The sequence below is a fragment of the Hermetia illucens genome, chromosome 2 (assembly GCF_905115235.1).
Source record: "Hermetia illucens chromosome 2, iHerIll2.2.curated.20191125, whole genome shotgun sequence".
In the NCBI taxonomy this organism is placed as follows: domain Eukaryota; kingdom Metazoa; phylum Arthropoda; class Insecta; order Diptera; family Stratiomyidae; genus Hermetia; species Hermetia illucens.
In genome coordinates this window covers 100,604,514-100,629,317 of record NC_051850.1, presented here as the reverse complement: position 1 = coordinate 100,629,317, position 24,804 = coordinate 100,604,514, and the positions used below count along the sequence as shown (strand labels likewise).

Sequence of the window (24,804 nt, the reverse complement as noted above, 5' to 3'; positions counted from 1 at the left end):
CTTGGGAGTCGTAGCTCCCCAATAAGTGGCGGATGCAATAGAAAATCGAACGAAAGCGACCATGATATTGTGATCCCTTTCGAAGCGTCATCGCCTAGCTTGTTACAAATTTACTTTTGATCGCAAAACGATGAATCTAATTACTCATACCGTGCCGTATACTCGAATAACAAGGCGGTGGAAGTTGCAGAAATCCGCAAAACTCCCATCATGGTCAGTACGGTCATCAAGATTGCACTTCCTTATCACATATCCGAGCGAGGTGTTCTCAGACCCCACCTTGACATTCAGATCAACCATCAGGATCCCAATATTCTTTAGGAAGCCTCTCCTGGACTGCATTAATTTCTCTCTCCACTGTAGGGGAAGTCTCCGTTGATGCATAGCATGGTACAAATTTGCTGTTGCTTAACATAGGCCGGAATTTTACAGTCGGATCAAGAGAACGCGCCTTGCGGTAACCGTTAAAAACAATCCATCGAATTGGCATCTACTGCCACTCCGCTTTCCAGAGCAGAAAATCGCAGGGCCGCAAGACACTTCGCTTCGCTTAAGCCAAGAGTTTTCAGCTTATATCGTCGGAATTCTCGCTCGAGTTGGGGAAAGCGAGCATTCTCGGGGCCCTGGATACCGTTGTCGAGGGGCGTGGGCACATTCTAGACAAAAATCATTAGCCGTTTTCAAAAGCCAAAGGTCGTTGTTGATGTTTTGGTAGCAATCAAGTTTCGAAATCTGCAGGTGGCCAGCTCACAAATTTCTATCCCGTTTAGTCACCTTTTGCGGCTTGGACGACCAAGGAATATTTTAAGGATATTCTTGAATCCCAACTCACAAAGCAGAATACAGTAATGTTATCAACTTTATTTGAGCAGATATCGATATGGAGGGTAGAGCGGCGTAGACGTAGATATTCTATATTCCGATTTGTTCAAATTTTCTCGTTTGGGCAGTTTCTGGCCCCGTGAAATAAGTGATTCATCATCATTATCAACGGCGCAACAACCGGTATCCGGTCTAGGCCTGCCTTAATAAGGAACCCCTGACCTACGCCATCGCTCAATCTCAGGCAGGCTCGGCCCCGTCTTCTTTTTCTACCATAGACATTACCCTTATAGACTTTCCGGGCTGGATCATTCTCATCCATACGGATTAAGTGACCCGCCCACCGTAATCTATTGAGCCGGATTTTATCCACAACCTGACGGTCATGTTATCGCTCATAGATTTCGTTGTTATGTAGGCTACGGAATCGTCCATCCTCATCTAGGGGACAAAAATTCTTCAGAGGATTCTTCTCTCGAACGCGGTCAAGAGTTCGCTATTTTTCTTGCTAAGAACCCAAGTTTCCGAGGAATACATAAGGATTGGCAAGATCATTGTCTTGTACAGTAAGAGCTTTAACCCTATGGTGAGCGGAACAGTTTTTGTAAGCTGAAATAGGCTCTGCTGGCTGACAACAACCGTGCGCGGATTTCATCATCGTAGCTGTTATCGACCCTAGATAGGAGAAATTAGCAACCCGTTTGACCAGTGCGGTTTGATGTTGTTGGTTGGTTGGTTTTCGGTACTGACGTTGCCACCATATATTTTGTCTTGCCTTCATTGATGTGCAGCCCAAGATCTCGCGCCGCCTGATCGATCTGATGAAGGCAGTTTGTACGTCTCGGGTTCTTCACATGATGTCGATATCGTCAGCATAAGCCAGTAGTTGGGTAGACTTAAAGAGGATCGTACCTCTTGCATTTACATCAGCATCACGGATCACTTTCTCGAGGGCCAGGTTAAAGAGGACGCATGATAGGGCATCCCCTTGTCGTAGACCGTTGTTTATGTCGAATGGTCTTGAGAGTGATCCTCAGTCTTATCAATTTCGTCGGGATAGCGAATTCTCTCATGGCCGTGTACACTTTTATCCTGGCTATGCTATCATAGGCGGCTTTAAAGTCGATGAATAGATGGTGCAACTGGTGTCCATATTCCAAGAGGTTTTCCATCGCGTGCCGCAGAGAGAAAATCTGATCTGTTGCTGATTTGCCTGGAGTGAAGTCTCTTTGATATGGGCCAATGATGTTCTGGGCGTATGGGGCTATCTGGCCTAGCAAGATAGCGGAGAATATCTTATAGATGGTACTCAGCAACGTGATACCTCTATAATTGCTGCACTGTGTGACATCTCCCATTTTATGTATGAGACAGATAATGCCTCGTTGTCAATCGTCAGGCATTGATTCGCTGTCCCATACCTTGAGCACAAGTTGATGAACCACTTGGTGTAATTGATCGTCACAATATTTAACCAATTCGGATGTAATTCCATCGGTTCCTGGCGACTTATGATTTTTAAGCCGATGAATTGCACGGACTGTTGGTGGCAGTATTTGTCCGTCGTCTTCAGTTGGCGGGACCTCCAACTCGCCGATGTTCTGGTTGTTCAATAGCTCATCAAAGTACTCAACCCATCGCTCCAAAATGCCCACTCTGCCGGAAATCAGATTTCCCTCTTTGTCTCGGCAGGATGAGCATCGAGGTGTATAAGGCTTCATCCTGCTGACTTTGTAAAATTTCCGCGCCTGATGCGGCTGCTCCCTATACTTTTCTAGTTCATAGACTTGTTGGTTCTCCCAGGCTTCCAGTGATTACTTGCTAAAATTGGATGAAATGGATGGCAAATGGTATTTATCAGTTAGAAGAGTCAGATACAAATATCACCGTTACCGGCGCAGCAACCGCAATAAGGAAAGAGGAGATCCTTAGAGAGGATCATTCCAGTTTTTCCTTGAGTTCTACCTATTCGATGTCCGCAGGAGCTGTCTGGCGTCCTGACCTACACCCTGGCTCCGTCTAAGTTACGTTTTCATTTTTACCGCCCACCATGCAATTGTTCGTTACAATATGTATGTACACTTGTCATGCCGTTGCTAAGTACAAACAACCTCTTTTCGTTAACAATATAATTTAATTGGATAATGCTCACTAGAATAATAATTCCAAGGAATATTAAATAACAAATAGGTACGATACTAACAACATTTTAATGTTGGCGACATTTTAAAAAAATATCTTTAAGAAATTGATATGAACTAAATAAAATTGTTTATCTAATTTGTAATATATTTAGAAATAAGAGTTTATTGCCCTATATTCGAGGAGGCAACTTCACTCTTTGGTCTGCGTCTTTTCCGCTAGTACCTTTTCACTTTGAGCTTCAACCTGTTTTGCAATTGTTTGTTTTGTATCCACTTGACTATCAGCAAGTATATTGGCGCTAGAAATCAAAACGGATATTTGCTCTGCAGATGGGCAGTCTACTATCAACATATCTTCGGCACTGTAACCATTCGTAGTTAAGAGTTGCTCCAACTTTATGAACGCGTTGATTATATTATTCTGAAAAGGGGCGATTTCATTAATTTGCCAAAGGTAACAGAAAATATTATTACTTACTCGTATTAATCGAAATATCACAAATTCAGTATCCTTGTTACTTAAATACAATTTCATCGAGCGTTGCAAGGCAGATAAGTCATTTTTAATTATGCGCTGTGATTTCCGCGTCAATACATTAATTTGCTGTGGGCTTGCCCACGGGCATTGTCGAAGGGCAAATGTACTTTTCGGAGGTTCTGACTTTGAACAATCGTTTATGAAAGCATTTGCTTTTTCCGTAAATTCCATCAGACTTCCCACAAACATATTCACGGCATGGCTGATAAACTGTTCGCAAGTCAGTTTTAATTGCTTATCAACATCCTTACGTGAATCGATTAAATGTTCTTTCACTTGTGGAGTACCGTCTAGTAAAAACTCCAGTAAGGCATTATTCGTCCCAAGTGAGAAAAGTTGTTTGCGCTTATGTAGCAGTTCAAACGCCGCGGTTTTAACCTTGCTGAAGTCAAGTGATGTCTCCTTGACGGTAAACTCCGTCCGGAATGGGGCTATTTGCTCGCGTAATATTAGGAGATGTTTAATTTCAAACAGTTGCCCGTCCATTGGAGTCTAATTGAAGTAGCAAATTCACAATCGAATATATTAATTTGAAGTACAATCATTGTGTTTTCTTAGATCAGCTTAATACATTGAATCCAAAACTACACTAACATCAATTTACTCCGGTAGTTTTTCGAAAACCAAAATATTCTCAAAAATATTGCCTGAAATAGAACAGGCTGTCCTTACCTTGGTACTACATATCTGTGAAGCAGCTTTCGAAATGCTTTGGATACAGCATTTCACAGCTTCTTGAGATAGTCCCTGAAATACAACACGATCAACGCATCTGTATAATCTCGACAAGCAAATAAGCGTTCGACGAACAGTTGGATACCACATGCCATGCAAATCAGCCGGAGAATCTATTATATCCAAAATAACGGTTAGAAAACCACAAGAACTATAATATCCTAACCATACTTATCGTCTGTGGATGAGACCGATTTCCCCCTGTATGATCTGTATCTTCTGTTACGTTCGATCCAATTGACGACTTGGAATCGGATCGGACGAGTGCTGACTCTTGAAGCGATAGTGCGATATTCTGTAATGGTGTATGTGAATAATTAGAATCAACTTCCTTCAAAAACTAACCTCCATCATTTTCAATTTATCGGGGTAAGCTAAATCGCCAGCTGAAGGGTTATAATTGAGAATGTCCGATTGCAGGTAAAGATGAGTTCGAAACACCAGACGTTCTTGAGCATCTTGAAGTAACTGCGACGCAATACGGCCGAATGCTTCCAAAGGTTCCGCTGTTGCAAACGTAAAAATATTGATTTATTTCTCTTTTCGATTTGGAGGTAAATTGCTCAGCAAGACTCCCTTAATTACAGAAAATTTGGAATTTCTTAAAAGCAAATTCAAACTTTTTAAATACTTAAAAGTACTTGCCGTTCTGATTGACATGCTCCTCAATCATTTCAACCCTCAAAATACTGCAAATTTCAGCCAAGGTTTCAAGATGGTTTATGTGTATTATATACGGTCTCAAGGTGTCATATAAAACTGTGCAGAGCCCTTCTAAATAGGAACTGATAAAAAAACAATGATTACTATGAAAATAAAATTGAAGCGCTATATCTTACTGTAATTGATTTGTTGAAACAGAGAAGAACTGGTAGAACAATCGGTGCTCATCTTGACAGACATGTACGAGAAATGCACAAGCGCTCCTAGTTAAAACACAATAATCGCCTTTGTTATTGGATTTGAGTTCCATGATTGACTTATGCACTGCTGGGAGCATAACATTGGCGCGCTCCGTAAAATAACAATTGTGCATTTCCGAAAGTAATTGCTCATAGTCTGATATTCGATTTACGCGTTCTTCAACCATTGCTGATATGCGTTTAACCTTAACAGCTGATGTTTGGAATTTTCCGTAATAGATAGCAAACGCTGCATCCTGGTCTGTAAATGTAAGTAGAAATAGGAAATTAGTTAATTATTTTGAATGTATAATAATAATCGATAGCATTGGCGTCACAAGATATCTGGCTGATTGCGGAATCATGGAAGCAGATCGATGAATGGAAGGGATTGGAGACGCTGTTGGCCGCTACAAGCGATGCCAAGCGTAACGCGCTCGAGTTCCAACATCGTTCGAAATCCCGGGAGGTTCTGATTCGCTACTTAGGGAACCGGAGACTGCTGCAGATCGCAATGATTTCGGAAGTGTGTAGTGCATTACGAAAGAGTTTACATGGTATTGCAAATCTTTCGATAGTCATGTGAGGGACGTTAATGGTCAACTCCTCATCCAAGACGAGCAGCTGAAGCGGAAAAAATCACAACGGTTCTTAATTGTATCACACCCGGTGAAGTTCCCCTCTTAGGAATGAACTCGCTAGTCACCGTGCGGATACGAAGTGCTCTTCCAAACAGAAGAGAAATCTTCTCAGTCATCAATGCTCGGTCTCTGCGCAGTCATTTAAGGCTGCACGTGCTGTTGGGCACTAGTCTTGAGTACGACAATAGACTCCTCGCCTTAGAAAATGATCCATATTGGAGTAGTTAGCGGTGATTTTCACATAAGACTACACCAAGTAGAATGTACACAGGAGATTTAACTCCCAGCGTATTCTTAGAAATTTTATGGAGACAGGAAAGTCTTGCACACACGCGACCAAGGCCGGAGTTGCGTACCCAAATTCTACGCAGAAGACCTGGCTTAGTGCCGTGTATGTGATGCAGTGCATTGGTGTGCGCACACATGTTTGCGAGTTGGCTCAGAGTTGCTGCTGCTGGGGACTAAGATCTTCTTCGATGGGAGAGTCAATTCTGCTCCCAGGGCTTAGTTGCGGTCATCTTACAATACCAGATTAACGACAAGCTGAAAAACGAAATAGTTGCCTCTGCTTACTTACCCTCCGCCGGCGCAAGAGCTAAGTGATCTGATACTGAATGCAGAACCAAGAGGTCGTGAGCTCTTAATAGGTTGTGATGGCAACGATCAACATATTGTGTTAGTTTGTGCTAGTTGTTAGAGTTAATTAGAGACAGGAGGGGGCTAGACAAAGTCTCACTCTAAGATCACCGTTACTTAGAACTGACTGTTACAGTCGAACAGGCTGTAATACAAGGATGGAATCCTAGGAACACTTTTGAACAACAAAACGCTGTTCCCTAGGCGACTCATGACTCTTTTGGCGATATAATATCAATTGGAAACTCTGAATTGTACACTTTTAGATTGCTTCGAGAAGGCTTATCCGACGACCCGCCGTAAAGCAATTCTCTGGTGGAACCGAAAACTGCAAAAACTCAGAAATTCAACCAGAAGAATGAAGCTGTTTAAACTTTGGGAATTCCAGCTAGCAAAACGTTCGAAGTGAGACTCCTTTAGAACATACTGTGAGAAACTGAAATTCGGAAGTGTTGCAAGGGGAATTGATCTCCTGCGAGAGTGGTAGTTATCAATGAAGAAGGGAGAGCTTTTATAATTTCCTTTAAACACTTCAAATTATCTGGCATAGATAGTTTCTATCCAGCGATGCTTAAGAAAGGTATAGAGTACTTAGAGCAACTGCTAAGAAATATTTTTCTAGCATATCTTACTATGGCCTACATATGTATCTCTTGACACAAGGTTAAAATAGTCTTCGTACCTAAACCTGGGAAAGATGACTATTCAAATCCAAGAACTTCAGACAGATCCGCCTAACACCATTCTCACTGAAATATCTGGAGAGACTGGTTGAGCGTCATATTCGTGAGAAGACGCTAAGATCGCACCTACTAAATGAAAACCAACACGCTTATCAGCATTGAAAAGTCCTGAGATAGATATATATATTCACTGCAATGAGAGCAGATCATAGACATAGATTCGTTGCACCCATTAAATGAACACTAACATACTTACCAGCGTGGAAAGTCCTGCGAATCTGCACATCACTCTTTATTTTTCAAAATAAGAAGTCTAAAGAAAAAGTAGGAGTCCCCAAAAAAAGATTTTTCTGTGAGCACATGTTTGAATTACAGTCCGCAAGTAATATACCAATGGATTAACCACCATTTCAGGGGTAAAAAATGTATCATTGACATTATTTTCCAAATTGGCCGCTGTAAGACCTTACAAATAAAACAAGATTTTTTGGTAGTCATCCTGGCGACCAGTGGAACCCCCTAAATCACCATTTAGAAGCATTATTCGTTTTTTTTTCATGAACTACAAGTGTAGCTAGTGAACTACACACGATTATACTTTTATAATTTTTTCTCGCAAAATAGCGGGGCTAGAAAACAAATTCGCGTCCGAAAATTAATAAAAAAAATTATCTTCTTCAATTGCTAAAATCGTGTGTGCTTCACTAGATAATCAAATGAAGATATTACAATGAAATTTTTCTACTGCTCGTCGATTTTGAAAACGTGGTTGGTGAGTACCATCTATAAGATATTCTCCGCTATTTTACTAGGTCGAATAGCCCCATACGCCCAGAACATCATTGACCCATACCAAAGAGACTTCACTCCAGGCAAATCAGCAACAGATCAGATTTCCTCTCTGCGGCAAGCGATGGAAAAACTGTTGGAATATGACCATCAGTGGGACCATCTTTTCATCAACTTTAAAGCCCCCTATGACAGCATAACCAGGGTAAAGCTGTACACGGCCATGAGAGAAATTGATAAGACTGACTACGCTAACCCTGACCAATGTAGGCCAGATGAAAGCAGCAGGATCATCTCGAGATTGTGAGACGCTGCTGTGTGAATTCGATTAACGGAGATTCGTCCAAGCTACACACCAAAGTAGTGCCATCCGCCTGAGTGGCTCGCCTACCTGTTGGTAGTCTGCCGTGAGAAGTAAAGAAATAAGAACGACAAATTTCATTCTTTTTAATTTTAATGTTTTGTAAATTAAACTAATTAAGAAATAAAATATTATATAAATAAAATATTATATAAATGATTTGTTTTATAAACGAAATTTTAACTAAAAGACCATTCAACGACAAGGGGATGCCCTATCATGCGTCCTCTTTAACCTGGCATTGGAAAGCGGTAAATGCGAGAGGCGCCATCCTCTTTAAGTCGACTCAGCCACTGGCCTATGCTGACGATATCGACATCATGGGAAGAACGGCCCGAGACGTACAAAATGCCTTCATCCAGATTGAGCAGGCGGCGCCAAGATGTTGCGCCGCTGCACATCAATTAAGTCAAGACGAAATATGTGGTGGTAACGTCAGCGCCGAAAACCATCCATAACCCAACCATAATATCGAATCGCACTAATCAAGCAAAAACATTAAAGATAGAACTTTGAGATCGTTGATAATTTCTCCTATCTAGGGTCGAAAATCACAACCGATAACAGCTATGATGATGAAATCCGCGCACGGTTGTTGTCAGCCAACAGAGCCTATTTCAGCTTACAAAGACTGTTCCCCTCGAAACGTCTCACCATAGGGTCAAAGCTTTTACCGTACAAGACTATGATCTTGCCAGTCCTCATGTATTCCTCGCAATCTTGGGTTCTTAGCAAGAAAAATTGCGAACTCTTGGCCGCGTTCGAGAGACGAATCCTCCGAAGAATTTTTGGCCTCCTAAATGAGGATGGACGATTCCGTAGCCTACATAACGACGAAATCTATGAGCGATACCATGACCGTCAGGTTGTGGATAAAATCCCTCAATAGGTTACGGTGGGTGGGTCACTTAATCCGTATGGATGAGGATGATCCAGCCCGGAAAGTCTATAAGGGCAATATCTATGGTAGAAAAAGAAAACGAGGCAGACCCTGCCTAAGATGGAGCGATGGCGTAGGCCAGGACGCCAGACAGCTTTTAGGGATATCGAATTGGTGGACCTCGGCGCAAAACCGGGATGTCTGGAGTTCCTTATTAAGGCAGGCCTAGACCAGATACCGGTTGTTGTGCCTTTGATGGTGATGATGAAGTTTACAAATAATAATAATAATCGTTAGCGCAACAATCCAATTGGATCAGGGCCTTGAAGTGTGTTAGAGCACTTCATTCAAAACCGTAACGGTACACTACAGGATTACAGTACCCTATAGGAGCCAATGTGGTCAGCATTGCGCTCGCCCGAGATTATTACCCTGATTTGACTCAGGTTCTCATTCACAACTGAGTCGACCGGTATCCGGCGTCAAATCACGGCACAAATTCGACTGCCACCAGTAAGGTTTGAACCACAACCTTCCGTACGACAACCTTGTGCTCTAACCACTCAACTATCCGGACACAAAAGTAACTATTTTACCAGGACAATTTTGCATTAAATTATTGGAGCCATTGAATTGTGAGATAAAAGAGCAAAACTAGAACTTTCTGTATTTTCTATTTTGCGATCCACTTACCCAAATTGCTCTGAATCCCCGAACTGAGAATCTGCTCAGTTGCACTAGTGATGATCGACGAAATATAGTTCCGGATTGTCAAAACAGCTTTCGAAAGTAGTTGCTTGTAGCGAGCAATAAATGCAGGCGCATCCTTCAGTTTCTCCTGTAACGGTAAAAAATAGTTTTCAAACATTTCTGTCGACTTTGGGAGATTCTATTTACATTTCTCTGTAGGAAGAACAAGCACTCGTCGATCTTCGAAAGGCAGTCATGGAACGAGTCACTTGCGACAGAATTGGATGTGCTTTGGAGACGCCTCGACAGCTGTTCAACTTGCGTGAAGTAGTGAAGCCGAGCCTGTATTTCGTCGTCGATGTGTTTTAATCGGTTCTGCTCCTGGATTAGTTTCTCGTTTGCTTCGTTTAAGGAATTCGTTTTATTCGAAATGAATTCGTATTCCGATTTGAGTGTGTTCAAATTGTCTCTGGAGATCTTTATAGAGTCGAACATTTTGTCACACTCCCGGCTGCATTCTTCCAGTTGCAAAAAGTACATTGAGTGGATTTGGTCTTTGTAGCTGCTTATTTCGTTGTCCACCCGGTCTCCCCAGAATAAGAAACTGTTCGTGTTGTCAATGTCGCCGTTCCGACCTAATTCTTCGTAAGATTTACTTCGAAACGTTTCTAGTTTTTCTTCCGAAGGCGAATCGATGACCTCAGGTAAAGTGGGTTCCTATAAAATTCGTATACAGGAGTATCATTAGTAGTGCCATCATCGGGACTTTCAGAAGAGATTGCAGATTGATGAAAGCTACTTTTTCCTGTGAGTTATAATGCGTGTTTCAGTTCGTGTAAGAGTTTAAAAGTGAACCTATTCATTCCTTAGGAAGCAGTTCTTAGAGCTTCAGACTTTGGAACTTCAACAATTTTTCCTATCAATCGAGACAGGGAAGCAAATTTTGGAGCCGTGGCTGACAAATATACCTGGGAAGAAACTCCCTTCATTGCAAAAGTTAATGTATTAATTGCAGCTTCCTGGGCAGCAGTCAACGGGGCCAACCCGGAATCCTCGATCTCCCATTCGAGAAGTTTGGAATGAATTCTGCGAAAGTTCGCGCCTTCATTTTTAGCAAGCGCAACCACATCCATCGCCAATAGATTTAAAGTTTTCAGAGGGAACACTTGATTAACAACACGAATATTAATGGCAAGTGATCGCAATTACAAAGGAACCGTCTGCAGGGAGCAGAACGAATTCTGCTTGACAAAAACAATTGTGTCGTGTCAAACGTCAAATTGCAACCAATGACTTGCCACAGTTTCTTATGAGGATGGGACTCGGAAGCATTATCATAATACATAGTGGAACATGAAGTTTCTTGGCCCAAAAGATAGTTTTCCGTTTCGTCTTGGAAGGAATTAGGAATTACATACGCATTTCGATAAGTTGGTTTAGGACAACTTAGAGTGAGGAAAACAAAACGACTAGCATATCAGAATTAGAATTGATGAATATTTATAGGCTTTTCAAAATTTGATGTACTAAAAATTGAAAAGTTTATTTTTTTATCTTTTACCTTTTTTATTATATAAACAAATAACTACAACTTATACCATTTTGTGAAATCTTGCCGCCTGTATATCTAAATTAAGCAATTTATTAATTTTATTAATTTTTGGCTACTTTTGTGCAGTAATTGAAATGATTTATTATTCATAAAACAATGACATTTTGATTATATAAATTTCTAAATAATATAAAGACTACGGATGAGTTAATAAGTCTAGAAGAGAAAAACTTGACTGAACTTTTTTTATTTTACCACATCGCTTCTCATAAACTTTTTACTTCCCGGTTGCTCCGCCAGCCTCGTGATTCTCACCCTGCTACCCACAAGTAGGCGAGCTACTCAGGCGGATGAGTTTCACTTCGTGGTGAATTGCATCGTTCCCGTGTGGAGCCCGCACGAATTCGTGTTAATTAGCCTGTGCTTCCACGCTTCCCCGCTCCCAGCTGATACTGTGCTTCAGCGACGAGCCCGCCAACTTTAGGGGCGCAGGTCAAATCTCACGCAGCGTGCACCCCTTCTCCCCGAAACCTGAGCCCCGAAGAAAAAAAAATTCAACTTGAAAAAGTACTCTCCTCTGTTCAGTACATCATATGGGCCCTCATATGGTGCCTACAAGGGCTTCCGAGAAGCATCGTCGAAGAATGACGGAATAGCGGGGGTGATTTAAATCTTGCCACGGTGTCCCGGAGCAAATGCAAAACCCACTGATGGAAAACGCCGACCTAGTATCGAACACAGAATCGCTGAGGAGTCTCAAACTCTCTCCGTATAGCGACTCGGTGAAATTGGCGGCAAACTCCTCGCGATGGCATGTACGTAGGCCAAGTAAAACTAAAGGCAGTATTTGCGACCACGAGGAGTCATTGTGTACCATTATAGCGGCCTTCAGTTTCCTATGCCAGCGTTCCAACATCCCATTGGATCGCAGGTGGTACGCAGTCGTCCGGTGGCGTTTGGAGCTCAGGAGTTTTTAAAACTACAAGAACAGGTTAGACTCGAACTGGTAATGACTTCGGCCGGAACTCCAAAGCGGGGAATCCATTCACGACGAAGGGCATCGGTGCACGATTCTGCGGAAATGTCGGCTAGAGGTATTGTTTCAGACCACCGCGTGAACCTATCGATGATTTTGAAGCAATATGAAGCCATGCGAATCTTGCAAGGAGCCAATAATGTCGATGTGGATCGTGTGAAAACCGTGTAGACCGAGGAAATGAGCCTACCTCTTTCTGTACGTGCTTGGTGACTTTACACTTCTAGCACGCGATGCAATTTCTGGCCCTGGAGTTAACATCCTTATTTATTGAAGGTCAGAAATATTTACTAGTGAGCCGATTCGTTATCCGAATGCCTGAATGCGGAAGACCGTGTATTGCATGAAATACTTCCTTGCGAAAAGTGTCCTAGGTCCCTTTTCAGACGTCTCGCAGACTATTTCGGAGGTTAAGTCGAAAAGGGGAAACTCTAAAATTTGTATTTGAAGTTGTTCCTGAGGCTTTAAAGCGGTGCGTCATCTTTCTGTGTCTTGGCGATTGCCGAAAAATCGACCGTGGCTAGGATTTAAACCTCTGAAATGCATGGCAAAGCATCTGCAACTTCATTATCCTTGCCGAAGTAAACTGGCTTATGAAACTCAGGTGCCGGAGTTGGCTAGGGGACGCTTTGTCGGGCTTCTCCTTAAACGCGAAGGTAAGAGGCTTGTAGTCCGTGAACACTGTGAGCGCCCTGCCTTTTAGGGAGTATCAGAAAGTACTTTATTGCCATGTACGCGGCTAATAGCTCACGATCATAGCTGCTATAATTCTCTTGAGCTGTATTCAATTTTTTAGAAAAGAAGCTCAATGGCAGCCAGAATTGGTTCACCTTTTGGTGAATGACAGCACCTACCGCGATGTCTTAGGCATCGGCAAATACGGCTAGGGGTGCATCTGTTTGCGGAAATGACAAGAGTGTAGCGGCGTCAGCAAGCTGTCGTTTGACTGGTTCAAACGCTTGGACGGCCTCTGTAGACCACGCAATGACGCGTGAGTCTTTAGTCTTGGGTTCAGACAAAAAGGGATTGAAGATTGCTTGATGTTGTGCGGCTTTGGGCAAGAAACGACGATAGAAGTTTAACATGCCCAAGATTCTTCGCAAATCCTTAACCGTTATGTTGTGAGAAATCTATGATGGCATTCAAGCACACGAAACAAAAGTTATGGTTTCTCAGGACAGAGTGGATGAACCTCTGAAAAGTTTACGCCGCATTACACAGATAAAAAGGCATCCATGTGAACTCGAAGAATCCGAAGGGTGTTTTCGGAATATCTTCTGGAGTTACAGAGATTTGATAGTACGCCTTGGCTAAGTCCAAGGTGGTGAAAACACGCCAGTTAGCGACGTTAAGCGCAAAGGCGTGGCTGCGTGGTATAGGAGAGCGGTCTGGAATGGTGTGAGCACTCAGACGTCTGTAATTGCCGCATGGTCTCCAATCGCTATTGGAACCTTTGGAACCATCTGTAGTGGAGAAGACCAGCAGCTTTTGATGATCTGCAAATACCCTATTTTAAAAGTGTGTCAAATTCTTTCTTAGCAACAGCGACTTTCTAGAGTGGCAATGGAGGCACCTTCGAGAAAATATGAGAGTCAATAGCACGAATATTGTGCTGTACATAATGCTTAGCTGGCTGCGAGAGACCAGCAAATTGCAGGACTCGTTCAAGATTCCTCGCCTCAGATGAGATCCGTCAGCAAATGATTCAGCCACACTTAATCTGGTTCTTGCTTCAATTTCAAAGCTACATGTTTACAGAAGCTTTGCTCTAACTATAATTCTTCCTAAAACCGGCAAAGTTCTGACATGAGAAGAATATGGAATCAACTGTTTCTGGAACTCTGCAGGTGTGACATAAGTCATTTCTTACTTTACCAATTCTAAGGAGAAAAGTCTTGAGTATACATGACCCGAATATAGGCTTTTGATTGTGGGAACTGTTTGCGAATCAATGAATTCTGGTAGTTTCACAGCCAGTGTGGGAAAGAAGCTAGCTAAAACTCTGCCTTTTCGTCTGGCGCTTTAACTGCCAGTCCTCGTTGATCCTGTTTTGAACGTGCAATGTTATATCATTCTCAGCAAGTATGCTTGTTAACTGGGACCCACTATAGATGGCCTCTTTAGCCACATAGTGCGCCATTCTATTTAGCTGGATTCCCCTTTTTACTGGAACCCATATGACTTTTATCTCTTAGATGTTCGAACGCTCAATTTCGCTGACGAGCTCCCATATCTGGGTTTTGAACAGTGTACAAATGTGAAATGTAACATGGTGCGATTCTGCTTTTTTTGAAAGTGATTACGAGGGACGTGTGAAGATTAACCGGTGGGCAAAGCGCACCACATTCGTTAAGGAAGATGTTGACCTGGTCCATATGTACTCATTCATGTATTTTATTATGGAGAGTGGTTGTGTATAAATTGAAGAATGTTGGGCTCAGAACGCTTCCCTAACTGTTTCAGACCATTCGTCCAGCATCAGGTGCCTAACTTCAAGAAACCAAAACACCCACGTGCAGATGCCAGCTGGGGTTTTATTCGTTCTCATAATATTGTTTAAGTTGTAAGGTCAACTCTCTCATAGGCCTTGCTGATGTCCAATGTAACAGCCTTCACTATTTTCCCTTGACTCTTAGCGATGAATATCTGAAATAGAAGCTCATTTATGCACGATGTGGTCGATCTACCTTTTCTGTAGGCATAGCAGTGTTCCGAGAGAGTACCCTCAGTTTCCATAAACAATTTGAGTCTCGCCTTTACCACGGCAGAAATAGCTCTGTAGTTTACTATGTCCGAGGGATCTTTGTCTTTCTTGGGAACTGGTACAATTTTTATATTCTTCCATTCCGGAGGTGGTTAGAGTTTTTCCAAATTTTATTAATGAGTTGAGGCGATGAAGTCTATTGGTGCCATTTAACCAGCTCACAAGTTGTACAGAATTCTGTTAGTCTTTCTGAAATTCTTTATTTTATTCGAAAAGGCCTTACTGTCTAGTTTGTTAGCCATTTCTCCCCATAACTGATCCCAATGTTTCTTTTTGGCTTTCTTAATTTATTTCCTCCAATTTTTTAAGGCGTTTCTTTTTCTGAGGAAGTTCCTGAAGTTTACCACTTACCTGAAATCCCTTAGGGCACTCATTTTCTCTAAGAGGTATGGTTTTAGGTCCGCATCCCAACAAGCCTTGGGTTTCGTGCCTTTTCGTGTCTTAAATGTTGCAAGTTTGATTTTCTCTTTGATACTATGGGTGAAGCCTTCAATAGTGTCCTATGGTTGCATATTTCCAATTATATCAATTGGTTTATTTCTCTCAATTTTGAAAACTGGTTGGACTGTAAATGATTTGCTTTGTAGGAGAATTGGGTTGTGATGATTGCTTGAGTAGTATCATTTAACGTTTTCCAATGCCAGGAGAGCATCTAAGAGTCGATAAGCTTACAAACCTCGCTTAGTAGTATGTTACCTTTTGCCTGGTTAACAGTATCCCCAAAAGCTGTGGACCTGGCTTCAAGTCGCCAAAGATCATCGTATTGGGACGGTTTAATAGAAATGAAATTAATTTTATAATTTCCTTTTTAAAAGACGAGGCGTTCATTTGAGGGGGAAAATAGACCGATGCCAGTGATGTTGGGTTGAAGGTTACACGTTTCCGCAATGATGACATCTTGGTCAGAATCGTATTTAACTTCTTTAAATGTGATATCATTTTCCCTCATTTTGTCTATCGGGTTAAAATGAATGGAAAATATTTCTTGGGGTGCCATAATGTCTATTTCCCTTGTATTGTGAGTGAATAGTATCATCTTTGCAGTTAGAGATGGTTTGAACATTATGCTGCAACACTCGTACCATATCCAATGCAGCATTGCGCTCGCCCGAGATTATTACCCTGATTTGACTCAAGTACCTATTCACAGCTGAGTGAGATTTGAACCGCGACCTTCCGTACGACAGCCTTGTGCTCTAACCACTCAGCTATCCGGACACATATCATGCTATCATAGGAGGCCTTAAAGTCGGTGAAAAAATGGTGCAACTGATGTCCATATTCCAACAGTTTTTCTCTTTGGTCCCATACCAATACCCAATGATGTTCGCGGCGTATGGGGCTATCCCTTGCTATGGCGAATAGCGGAGAATATCTTATAGACGGTACTCAGCAACGTGATACCTCTATAATTGCTTTACTGCGTGATATCCCCCTTTTTATGTATGGCACAGGAAATGCCTCTTTGCCAGTCATCAGGCATTGATTCGCTGTCCCACACCTTGAGTATAAGTTGATCAATCGCTTGGTGTAATTGGTCACCTCCATATTTAACCATTTCGGCTGTAATTCCCTCGACTCTTGGCGACTTATGATTTTTAAAACGGATGAATTGCACGGACTGTTTCTTTTATACTTGGTAGTGGCAGTATTTGTCCGTCGTCTTCAGTTAGCGGGACCTCCAACTCGCAGATATTTTGATTCTTGAGCAGTTCATCAAAATACTCAACCCATCGCTCCAATATGTCTATTCTGTCGGAATCATACTTGGGCCTTCGAGGGTCCGCTCAACTGCCTCGTAGATGATATCCTTCTCCGACTCTGCAGTCTCCTCTGTAGGGGCATGGGGTTATGAGGTTTATATTTCTAAATTTGCCTCGCAAACGCAGAGTGCATAGCCTTTCACTTAGAGTTTTCAACCCTACTCAACCTACAACCTGGAGGACCAGTTGGTACAATTTGTCCCGTTTTCAGGCGCAGGAGACTCGCCTTCATCCTTCTCGGTCTACAGTTTTTCATTAAGTAAGAACTCTCAGTCGGTGTTGGTTCATTAGGCGTTTCCCAGGTTTTATGCTCCATCGTGGGTACCAATCCACGTTTCGCCTTGGGACCTATACTACCCTTTGACCGCCTGCTACTCGCCTACTGAACCTTCTGCACCTACTGCACCTTTCGAATCTTAGTATAGATGGTGGTTTATGTTTCGTCGTGTAGTATCCCCGCCACCATAAGTTTATTGTCCACTTTTCGCTTCCATAACACAGGATAGGCTGAATCAAAGTTTTATACATCGTGGACTACGTTGTATGTATATTTTTATTATTTATAATTGGCAATACGAGGTTAAATGTTTTGTTGACAACTGGAGTTCGATGGTTTTCTTCGCAGATATCTTGATTGCGTCTTTCAACTGACTCACATCAATGCCATCAGATTTCTGGTGCTGGTTCAGTGTCTGCAGAAATTATTCTTCTAATGCTCTGACATCTTTCGATGCTATTTCTTAGTTTAGGAGCTTTTCAATGTGGAGCCTGATAGCTGGGTTATTTACTCCTCTTCTCCGGATAGTAACGGCATCGATATTTTGCTCCGACGAATTGGTGGTGGCTGTCGCAATTTGCCACCGGCCCTGTATAACATACGCCACAAACACTAGATGCAGCTAATTTTTCAGTGATGACTTGATAAATCCAGATGCACGTCGTCTCAACTGGTAAGGCGACGTTCTCTTGTGCTTCCTGTGGCGAAGGAGACTGCCATGTTTCTGATACAAGTGAATTATATGAGCCTGCTTCCTTGCCTCTAGCAGTTAGACGTTGACTGAAAACTATTTCCACGTTGTTCAAGCGTTCAATTTCAATGAAGCAAATGTTGACTCAAAGCGACTATAGAATTTATCTTTTATTGAGTCATTCTTTTCTTCTTCTTCCATTGGAGCATATACGTTGATTAGCCAAACGTTGAAATATTTAGTTTTCAGCGAAGCGCACCAAGCGCATATTTCATTGATTGGTCTGAAATCTTTGATGTTGCGGACAAAATTCTGGTAGACGCAAAAGCTATGCAGTATTCTCGCATCCCATACTATTTTCCACTACAATAATATACGACCGACACTGAAATCCTCCACTGTCGAATAATTTCGTTTGCAGTACCGCCAAGACATTTATCTTGTACTTTTCGACCTGTTTAATAAGTGCTCTAAGTGGGCCAGGTCTAAACAGGGAGCGCACGTTCCAGGTTCCAAATTCATAGTGCTTTTTTCGCTGCCGGAGTCGTCGTTGTTTTACCGATCCGAGACTTAGTTTCGGGTTGCACAGCCGCCAACCTCAAGGACCAGTCGGCTCAGCTGTGCCAAACGTCACAGAAAACTCGCTGTTTACAATTCAATACCACAAAGCTTACTCATATGGTTGCCCTTCACCCCTTGGGGGTGCATTTTGCACCATCATAGGCCGCCGTGATAACAGCTGTGAGTTTTTCCAGAATGCCTTTCCTGCATAGAGCATTTCCAAACACTTTCTCTATTGACGGTGACGAAAGCCTTCTCAAAATCGATGAAAAGCAGGTGGAGCACACAATTTTACTGTAGCCCTTGTTGCCGTTCTTGAGACCTAAAGCCTTTTTCCAAGCTAGATTTTTAATTGTCCCTTTACCAAACGATAAAAGATAACAACAAAGGTTCTAACTTCAAAACATTCTACTTTTTATTAATACTTTCATTTTTCGGTATTGTAGACATTGAGATAGTATACTTTTTCCACTACGTAATATTAAATATTATTGACGATATCATATACGCATGTAGATTAAAAAAATATTGTATATTAGGAGAAAAATAATATCGAACTTTTCTTCTTAGATCTAAATAATTCTTAAGTACATCGTAAAAAAGGAATTGTTCATCAGTAATCTCTGCAATCATAGACGTCAAAAATAAATCACAAATATACTTGAGGAAATATAGAGAAGATGAGCGGAATTTGCTGAAGTGTTACCCTTCATCACTGATCTCTTCATTGGCAAGTAACAAACTGGTCGATCCGTAACTACGCAGTCTGAAAAGGGATTCGAACTGTTTAGAGTTGGTAATAATGGTCCGGATTCATATATGGCATTATGATGGAAAATGACTATTTTATAATTTCTATATTCTGCGGCAAGGCTAACAAAAATAGTTTGAGCTACTTGCATACTGTGTGAAACTTGTCATTGTGTTTTTCGTTAAAGGTTTATCTGATGAAAATTTTCAGTTGAATAAAGCCTCTACGAAGATTCCAAGACTGATACGGTCTCTGTTGTCTTAAAAGGAATGTGTTGTGAGAGCATGTGTAGATTTTTCTCAAAAAGGATTTTCATACGTTCCACCTCAGCTACTTACATCTTCATCCTCAGATACCTTCAGACCATCCAAATTAATACTGTTGCGCGAGTAAACTTCACGTTTCGATGAACGAGAATGTTCATCGAAAAATTGAATGGTCTCATTCAAACTGTGCTTTTGCGATTGCATATCGTTCGATGCTGCACCTGATAGCATCGAACCATCTACCGATGCACTCGAACGTTTCGAGGAGTTGCTCATTTTCGAATTGTTATAATTATTATTGAATTTATTAGAAGACGAACGTTCACGATGATGAGGATTATCGAATTTCTGTTTCACACGTTCGAAATCGATATTGCGCGATTTCGACTCGAAAATATTCTCATCTGCGTGGCTTTGCTTTGCATCAAAATATGATTGACTCAAATTCGGTTGCTTATCGTTATGGCGTTTAATTTCGGCATTGTTGAAACAATGACGATTGTCATCAAATAACTGACGCAAATCGTTGATATTGGGCTTGCAATCGGATGGTATATTTGCTTTAGTGCCCGAGGAAGTCGACGCTGATATGTACTGATTCATGTGAGATTGTTTAGGACTAGCTGAACGTCTACGGCAAGGTTTTGCGAAGATGAGGGAAATATGATTGTATGAAGAGAACATTATAGGTTTGGAAAGTTACATTGAGAGAACATGTTGTTATGAAGAGGCAGCGTCCAAAGAAGAAATGTTAGATTAGTTATAGTTCAAATCGAGCAAACTACAATCTTCAATAGGAAAATGTCAGTCAATTTAATACAACTCATATACCTAGTCTGTAAATGTTGAATTTGAACTTGGAGTCCTTCAGTCTGTCCAGATAACTCCTCATTTGTTCGCTGGAGTCGTCGTACTTGATTACATGCAGCGTCTAACTCATCTTCGGCGCCAGCTAGTTCACGTTTAAGTTCTTCAACCCGAGATCGTAGTCTTTTCACCTGTAATAGAATATGAATTAAAATTATATTATTTTCTCCTAGTTCACAACAATAATATTTCCGAAATAAGATGGAATGTGCGCCTTTAGTTTCTTGGAGAATCTACATCAAATAGTATAAGCTTTATGCAAAAGTATGGGGCATCCCTATTCTTGCACAGCATATCCAAAATGACATCTATAATTGCGTGTTTATATGTTTGGTTGTTGTTTGGCATGATAGGATGGTACTCAAAGTATCTATGTGCTGTTCTGTATTTGGCTTGCACAACAATAAGAAAGAAACCTCTGAATGGGTTCGTAGCCTAGCCTATTAGTTGTTTTCAACGCTATAAGTGGATGCAGACTTCTAGAAAATTTCATGTTCTGTCCAAAAGTTTGACCAAATAAAAAATCTGAATTAAAGACAAAGGAAAAGTGACTTTTGGTACAGCTTCTCTAGAAAATTATTCAAGAAATCATAATTAGGGAGATAAATTGAAAGAGAATAGTCTGATTGGCAGTATTTTACTAAAATGCTAGTGAACATTTCTTCGGCCTGTGGGCGAATTTCCCCTTAAAAAGAACAAATGTGCAGTATAGAGCGGGTATAGCGTCGGATTGATTTTGATTACGTTTGGTGCCTTATTTAACGAAGAACTATAGCGGATAACAAAAGAACAACCTTCGATTTAGTCAAATGTAAAGGCAGCTAATCAGACGCTGCCTCATCTCGACCGTGGGAACTGTGTGATCGAAAGCGGTGTTCGCTCTTATATATGTAATTCTCAGCTCGAATGACACACACCATTCTCGTCTATCCGTATGATTTGATTGCGCAGTGCTCGACAAAATCCCGTGATATAATTTTAACGGAAACGTATATTTCTCATTTAGAACAACTGAAACAATCCGCGCACGGTTGTTGTCAGCCAACAGAGCTTACAAAAACTGTTCCATTCGAAACGTCTCACCATAGGGTCAAAGCTTTTACTGTACAAGACAATGATCTTGCCAGTCCTCATGTATTCCTCGGAGACTTGGGTTCTTAGTAAGAAGAATTGCGAACTATTGACCGCGTACGAGAGAAGAATCCTCCGAAGAATTTTTCGCCCCCTACATGAGGATGGACGATTCCGTAACCTACATAACGACGAAATCTACGAGCAACACCATGACCGTCAGGTTGTGGATAAAATCCGGCTCAATAGGTTACGGTCGGCGGGTCACTTAATCCGTATGGATGAGGATGATCCAGCCCGGAAAATATATTAAGGGAAATATCTATGGTAAAAAAAGAAGACGATGCAGACCCTGCCTAAGATGGAGCGATGGCGTAGGCCAGGACGCCAGACAGCTTTTAGGGATATCGAATTAGTGGACCTCGGCGGAAAACCGGGATGTCTGGAGTTCCTTATTAAGGCAGGCCTAAATCGGATACCGGTTGTTGCGCCGTTGATGATGATGCAATTCGAGGTGTATTTATAACCGACGCGCTCTGCTCTAACCCAAGAATTAGATTGGCTCCTAGGGCGGAATTCCGCCCCTTTTATACATTCCAACGGCACATTCCATAAAGGCATGCGAATCCTGTGCTATGAAACTATTTTGGTCTTTCATACGATCTCCTTACTGACATTAGAGTCATCTGTTATCAATCATCCAAACTAAATATTCGCCCTGCTGCTACACAGTTTTGGTCTCCTGGTCAATTGCCCAAAGTCATTTTTGTCACAATACAAATCCATAAACAGGGCATGGTTTTCAATAGCATCGAAACCGCCTAGTTTAGTTCTAGGCATGGCCGAAGGAGTTCTTTTTTGTTTAAGAATTAAGGAGTCTCGAGTCCTTAAACACTTCACTCCCTCACGGATCATTTAACAAAACTTCATGTATTATTATCGATGCGTGGGTCCGCACCAGAACTTGAAAAACGACAAACGTAGGGACATCGTAGCAGCTTTGTGAATCGTTTCAGATTTTTCGGTAGGCTAGCTTCTGAGAATCGATCATGAAAGAAATGCTCACCTACCACCGCACTTCTCCTTTTAACATCATATATCAGAACTGATGCGAAATTACTAATCGAGACCTTCCGTTGGCTATATTAGATAAAAAATTCAATTTCTCCCCTAAACTCAACATAGAACGATCCAAATTTCGTTTCAATAGGAGTAACCGTTTCTGAGAAAAGTTTTTACAGCAGACAGGCAGTAAACCGATTTTAATGAGGTTTCGTTTTACGTTGACGCTACAAACGCCTTCTCCGCTTCCACAGTTCTGAGACTGGTCGTTAAATTTTGGCGGCGATAGGCAAGTGATGCCGCAATATGTTCAGCAGTATGACATAAAAGATAAGGTATCCGAACTCTGCAATTGAGAACTTTGCGGATCTGCGCTGACCCAGAAAATTCGAATGACGCAACTTAGATAAGAAGGTTTTATGAGATCATAGCAAAGGACGTTTTCCAGATTCAAGATCACATTCAGCCACAGCTGCCGACGATGCTTTTAGTTAGTTACAGACTACATAGATCGGGGTAAATATCACGCTAATGAAGGTTAATGCTGTGCCAGTGCCCAATCAATTGAAAAAGCCTACATGGGAAGCGGGCAGTTTAAATATAAGCTATTTTCCAGGCCAGTTTAGACAGGAGGATGATGGGATTTACAATATGTGTTGGAAAATCAATGCAAAGAATTGACCACAAGGTTATTGAAGCCAACTAGATTATTAGCAATAGATGGACGTCCAAGAAAAACATGTACTCCATATTTAATAAGGTGGCACGCCTTTTCCAAAATGAACCGCATCATGACTGACTTCCTTGCATGCAAACAGCAATTGCGGGTTATAGTGAAGCAGGCAGAAGTATTAAAAATGTCGAACAATCTCAATTTATGCACTTCTCATTGAAATATTCCTGCGGAAAGACCGAAACGGTTGTGTAAGAAGAGGCCGGGGATCGAAAAACCTGAAAGTGATCATTTTGTTTCTTAATTTTAAAGTCTTTGTGCATTTGGATATGCATGTCATAGTGGTGGCCAAACTGGAGATGCTTTTGTGAAAAGTCAAGGTGGTGAAAGAATCGCTTAAATACGCGCGATTTCGTTTTTCGATGTTGAAGAAAAGAAAGAGATTCAATAGGAAAATCGCTCCGAAAAGTTCAGGTTTTTGACCCGTTTTTCAGCGGCCGTCTAAATTGGTTGTGACACGGTTTTTTCCAAATCAGTTAGTAGTGTTCATTATATGTCCATATCGGCCTTATTTTGTACATTAGACTACTCTACTAAGCAACTTTGATTGCGTTAACCTTCAAAAAAAGGATTTAGATGTGTTCAGGAAGCAACACCAAATAAAATACAAACAGGATTTGTAACGATAGCTTAAGTAATTCACTAGATTGTTGGACATTTTCGTTATATTTATAAACGCACGTCAGCAATGATGAATATAGGATCGTTAAGTTCTGCGACTTCTTCTCAGATTTTCTTTGCGAAAAATTCAGCTCTTTCGATACAAGTCTGACATTCATAACATCAATCAGATTGTTCCGAGTCGATCCATAAGAGAAGTTAAGAGAGACCGCTATCTACTAATAAGACAATTTTCGAGCATAATTTCGTTCACTTTTTCGAAGTTATCACCGTTAACAGGTGAATGGACGGTTCGCATGACGCACGTTTACTACGGTTTCACGACCTTGACTAAATGTTTCATGCCGCTCAAATAATTGCGTTCTCTATATTCTCTATGCAAAGCACTTCCGCGGCATTTTCAATTATTCCATATCCGTAAATCTACTTGAACCACCAAATTTTTAACAGACTCGCTGTTCAGCTTTTTCTTTCCGTAGTAAAAATCGGATAGTTTATCCGCGTTATAAAGAAATGGCTGTCGAACCCACACTAATGGACTTATTCCTCTGAAACTTCACACGAATATCGCAAAAGACTATACAATTCTTTGAGAAAAATTTACCGATCGGTTTTACGGGTTTAAAAGAACCAGCCCCGAACAAATGTGATCAGATGGTACTTATATAATGCATCTATGATAAATCTGAAAAAACTAATTGATATTAATCTATCTATCTGTTCAAATTCATCAGCTTTTAATCCGTTCATAAATGATAAAACCGCTTAACTTTTAAACATTTAATTCCTCTTTTTCTTTAAATTTTATGCCGTTCGGTAGCGTGATCGGCTCGTGTAAATTATATTCGCCACGTTTCTCGGTCATAGAATTGGTCTGGGTGGAATTGAGAGACTCTTAAATCACGTAAATTGGCATAACAACCATCATTGTTTAGTGAGCCTTTGTATTGTTTCCCATCGACTATGAT

The 24,804-nt window shown here is 41.3% G+C and overlaps 2 protein-coding genes across 7 annotated transcripts in view; both read right to left on the bottom strand.

The window, feature by feature from the left end:
* Positions 1-3,013: 3,013 nt before the first annotated feature.
* LOC119649380 (conserved oligomeric Golgi complex subunit 3) lies at positions 3,014-11,125 on the bottom strand. Its single transcript, XM_038051498.1, has 10 exons — positions 10,790-11,125; positions 10,029-10,538; positions 9,825-9,969; positions 5,079-5,403; positions 4,885-5,024; positions 4,585-4,745; positions 4,411-4,534; positions 4,177-4,352; positions 3,445-3,996; positions 3,014-3,387 (listed from the first exon to the last, which is right to left on the bottom strand). Exons 1-10 carry the CDS (start codon positions 10,952-10,954, stop codon positions 3,157-3,159), a joined length of 2,529 nt encoding a protein of 842 aa, XP_037907426.1. The 5' UTR covers positions 10,955-11,125; the 3' UTR covers positions 3,014-3,156.
* A 7,733-nt stretch (positions 11,126-18,858) lies between these two features.
* LOC119650441 (coiled-coil domain-containing protein 102A) overlaps positions 18,859-24,804 on the bottom strand; it is a 28,428-nt gene continuing 22,482 nt past the window's right edge. For 2 of the 6 annotated variants that reach the window (XM_038053278.1, XM_038053280.1), the window contains 2 exons: positions 20,314-20,480; positions 18,859-20,113 (listed from right to left, as the gene is read on the bottom strand). In XM_038053278.1, the coding sequence (XP_037909206.1) occupies positions 19,543-20,113; positions 20,314-20,480 (738 nt within the window). In that variant the 3' untranslated portion in view covers positions 18,859-19,542. The remainder of the gene's footprint in view (positions 20,114-20,313; positions 20,481-24,804) is intronic. The other 4 variants (XM_038053279.1, XM_038053283.1, XM_038053281.1 and 1 more) reach the window with 4 other exon arrangements.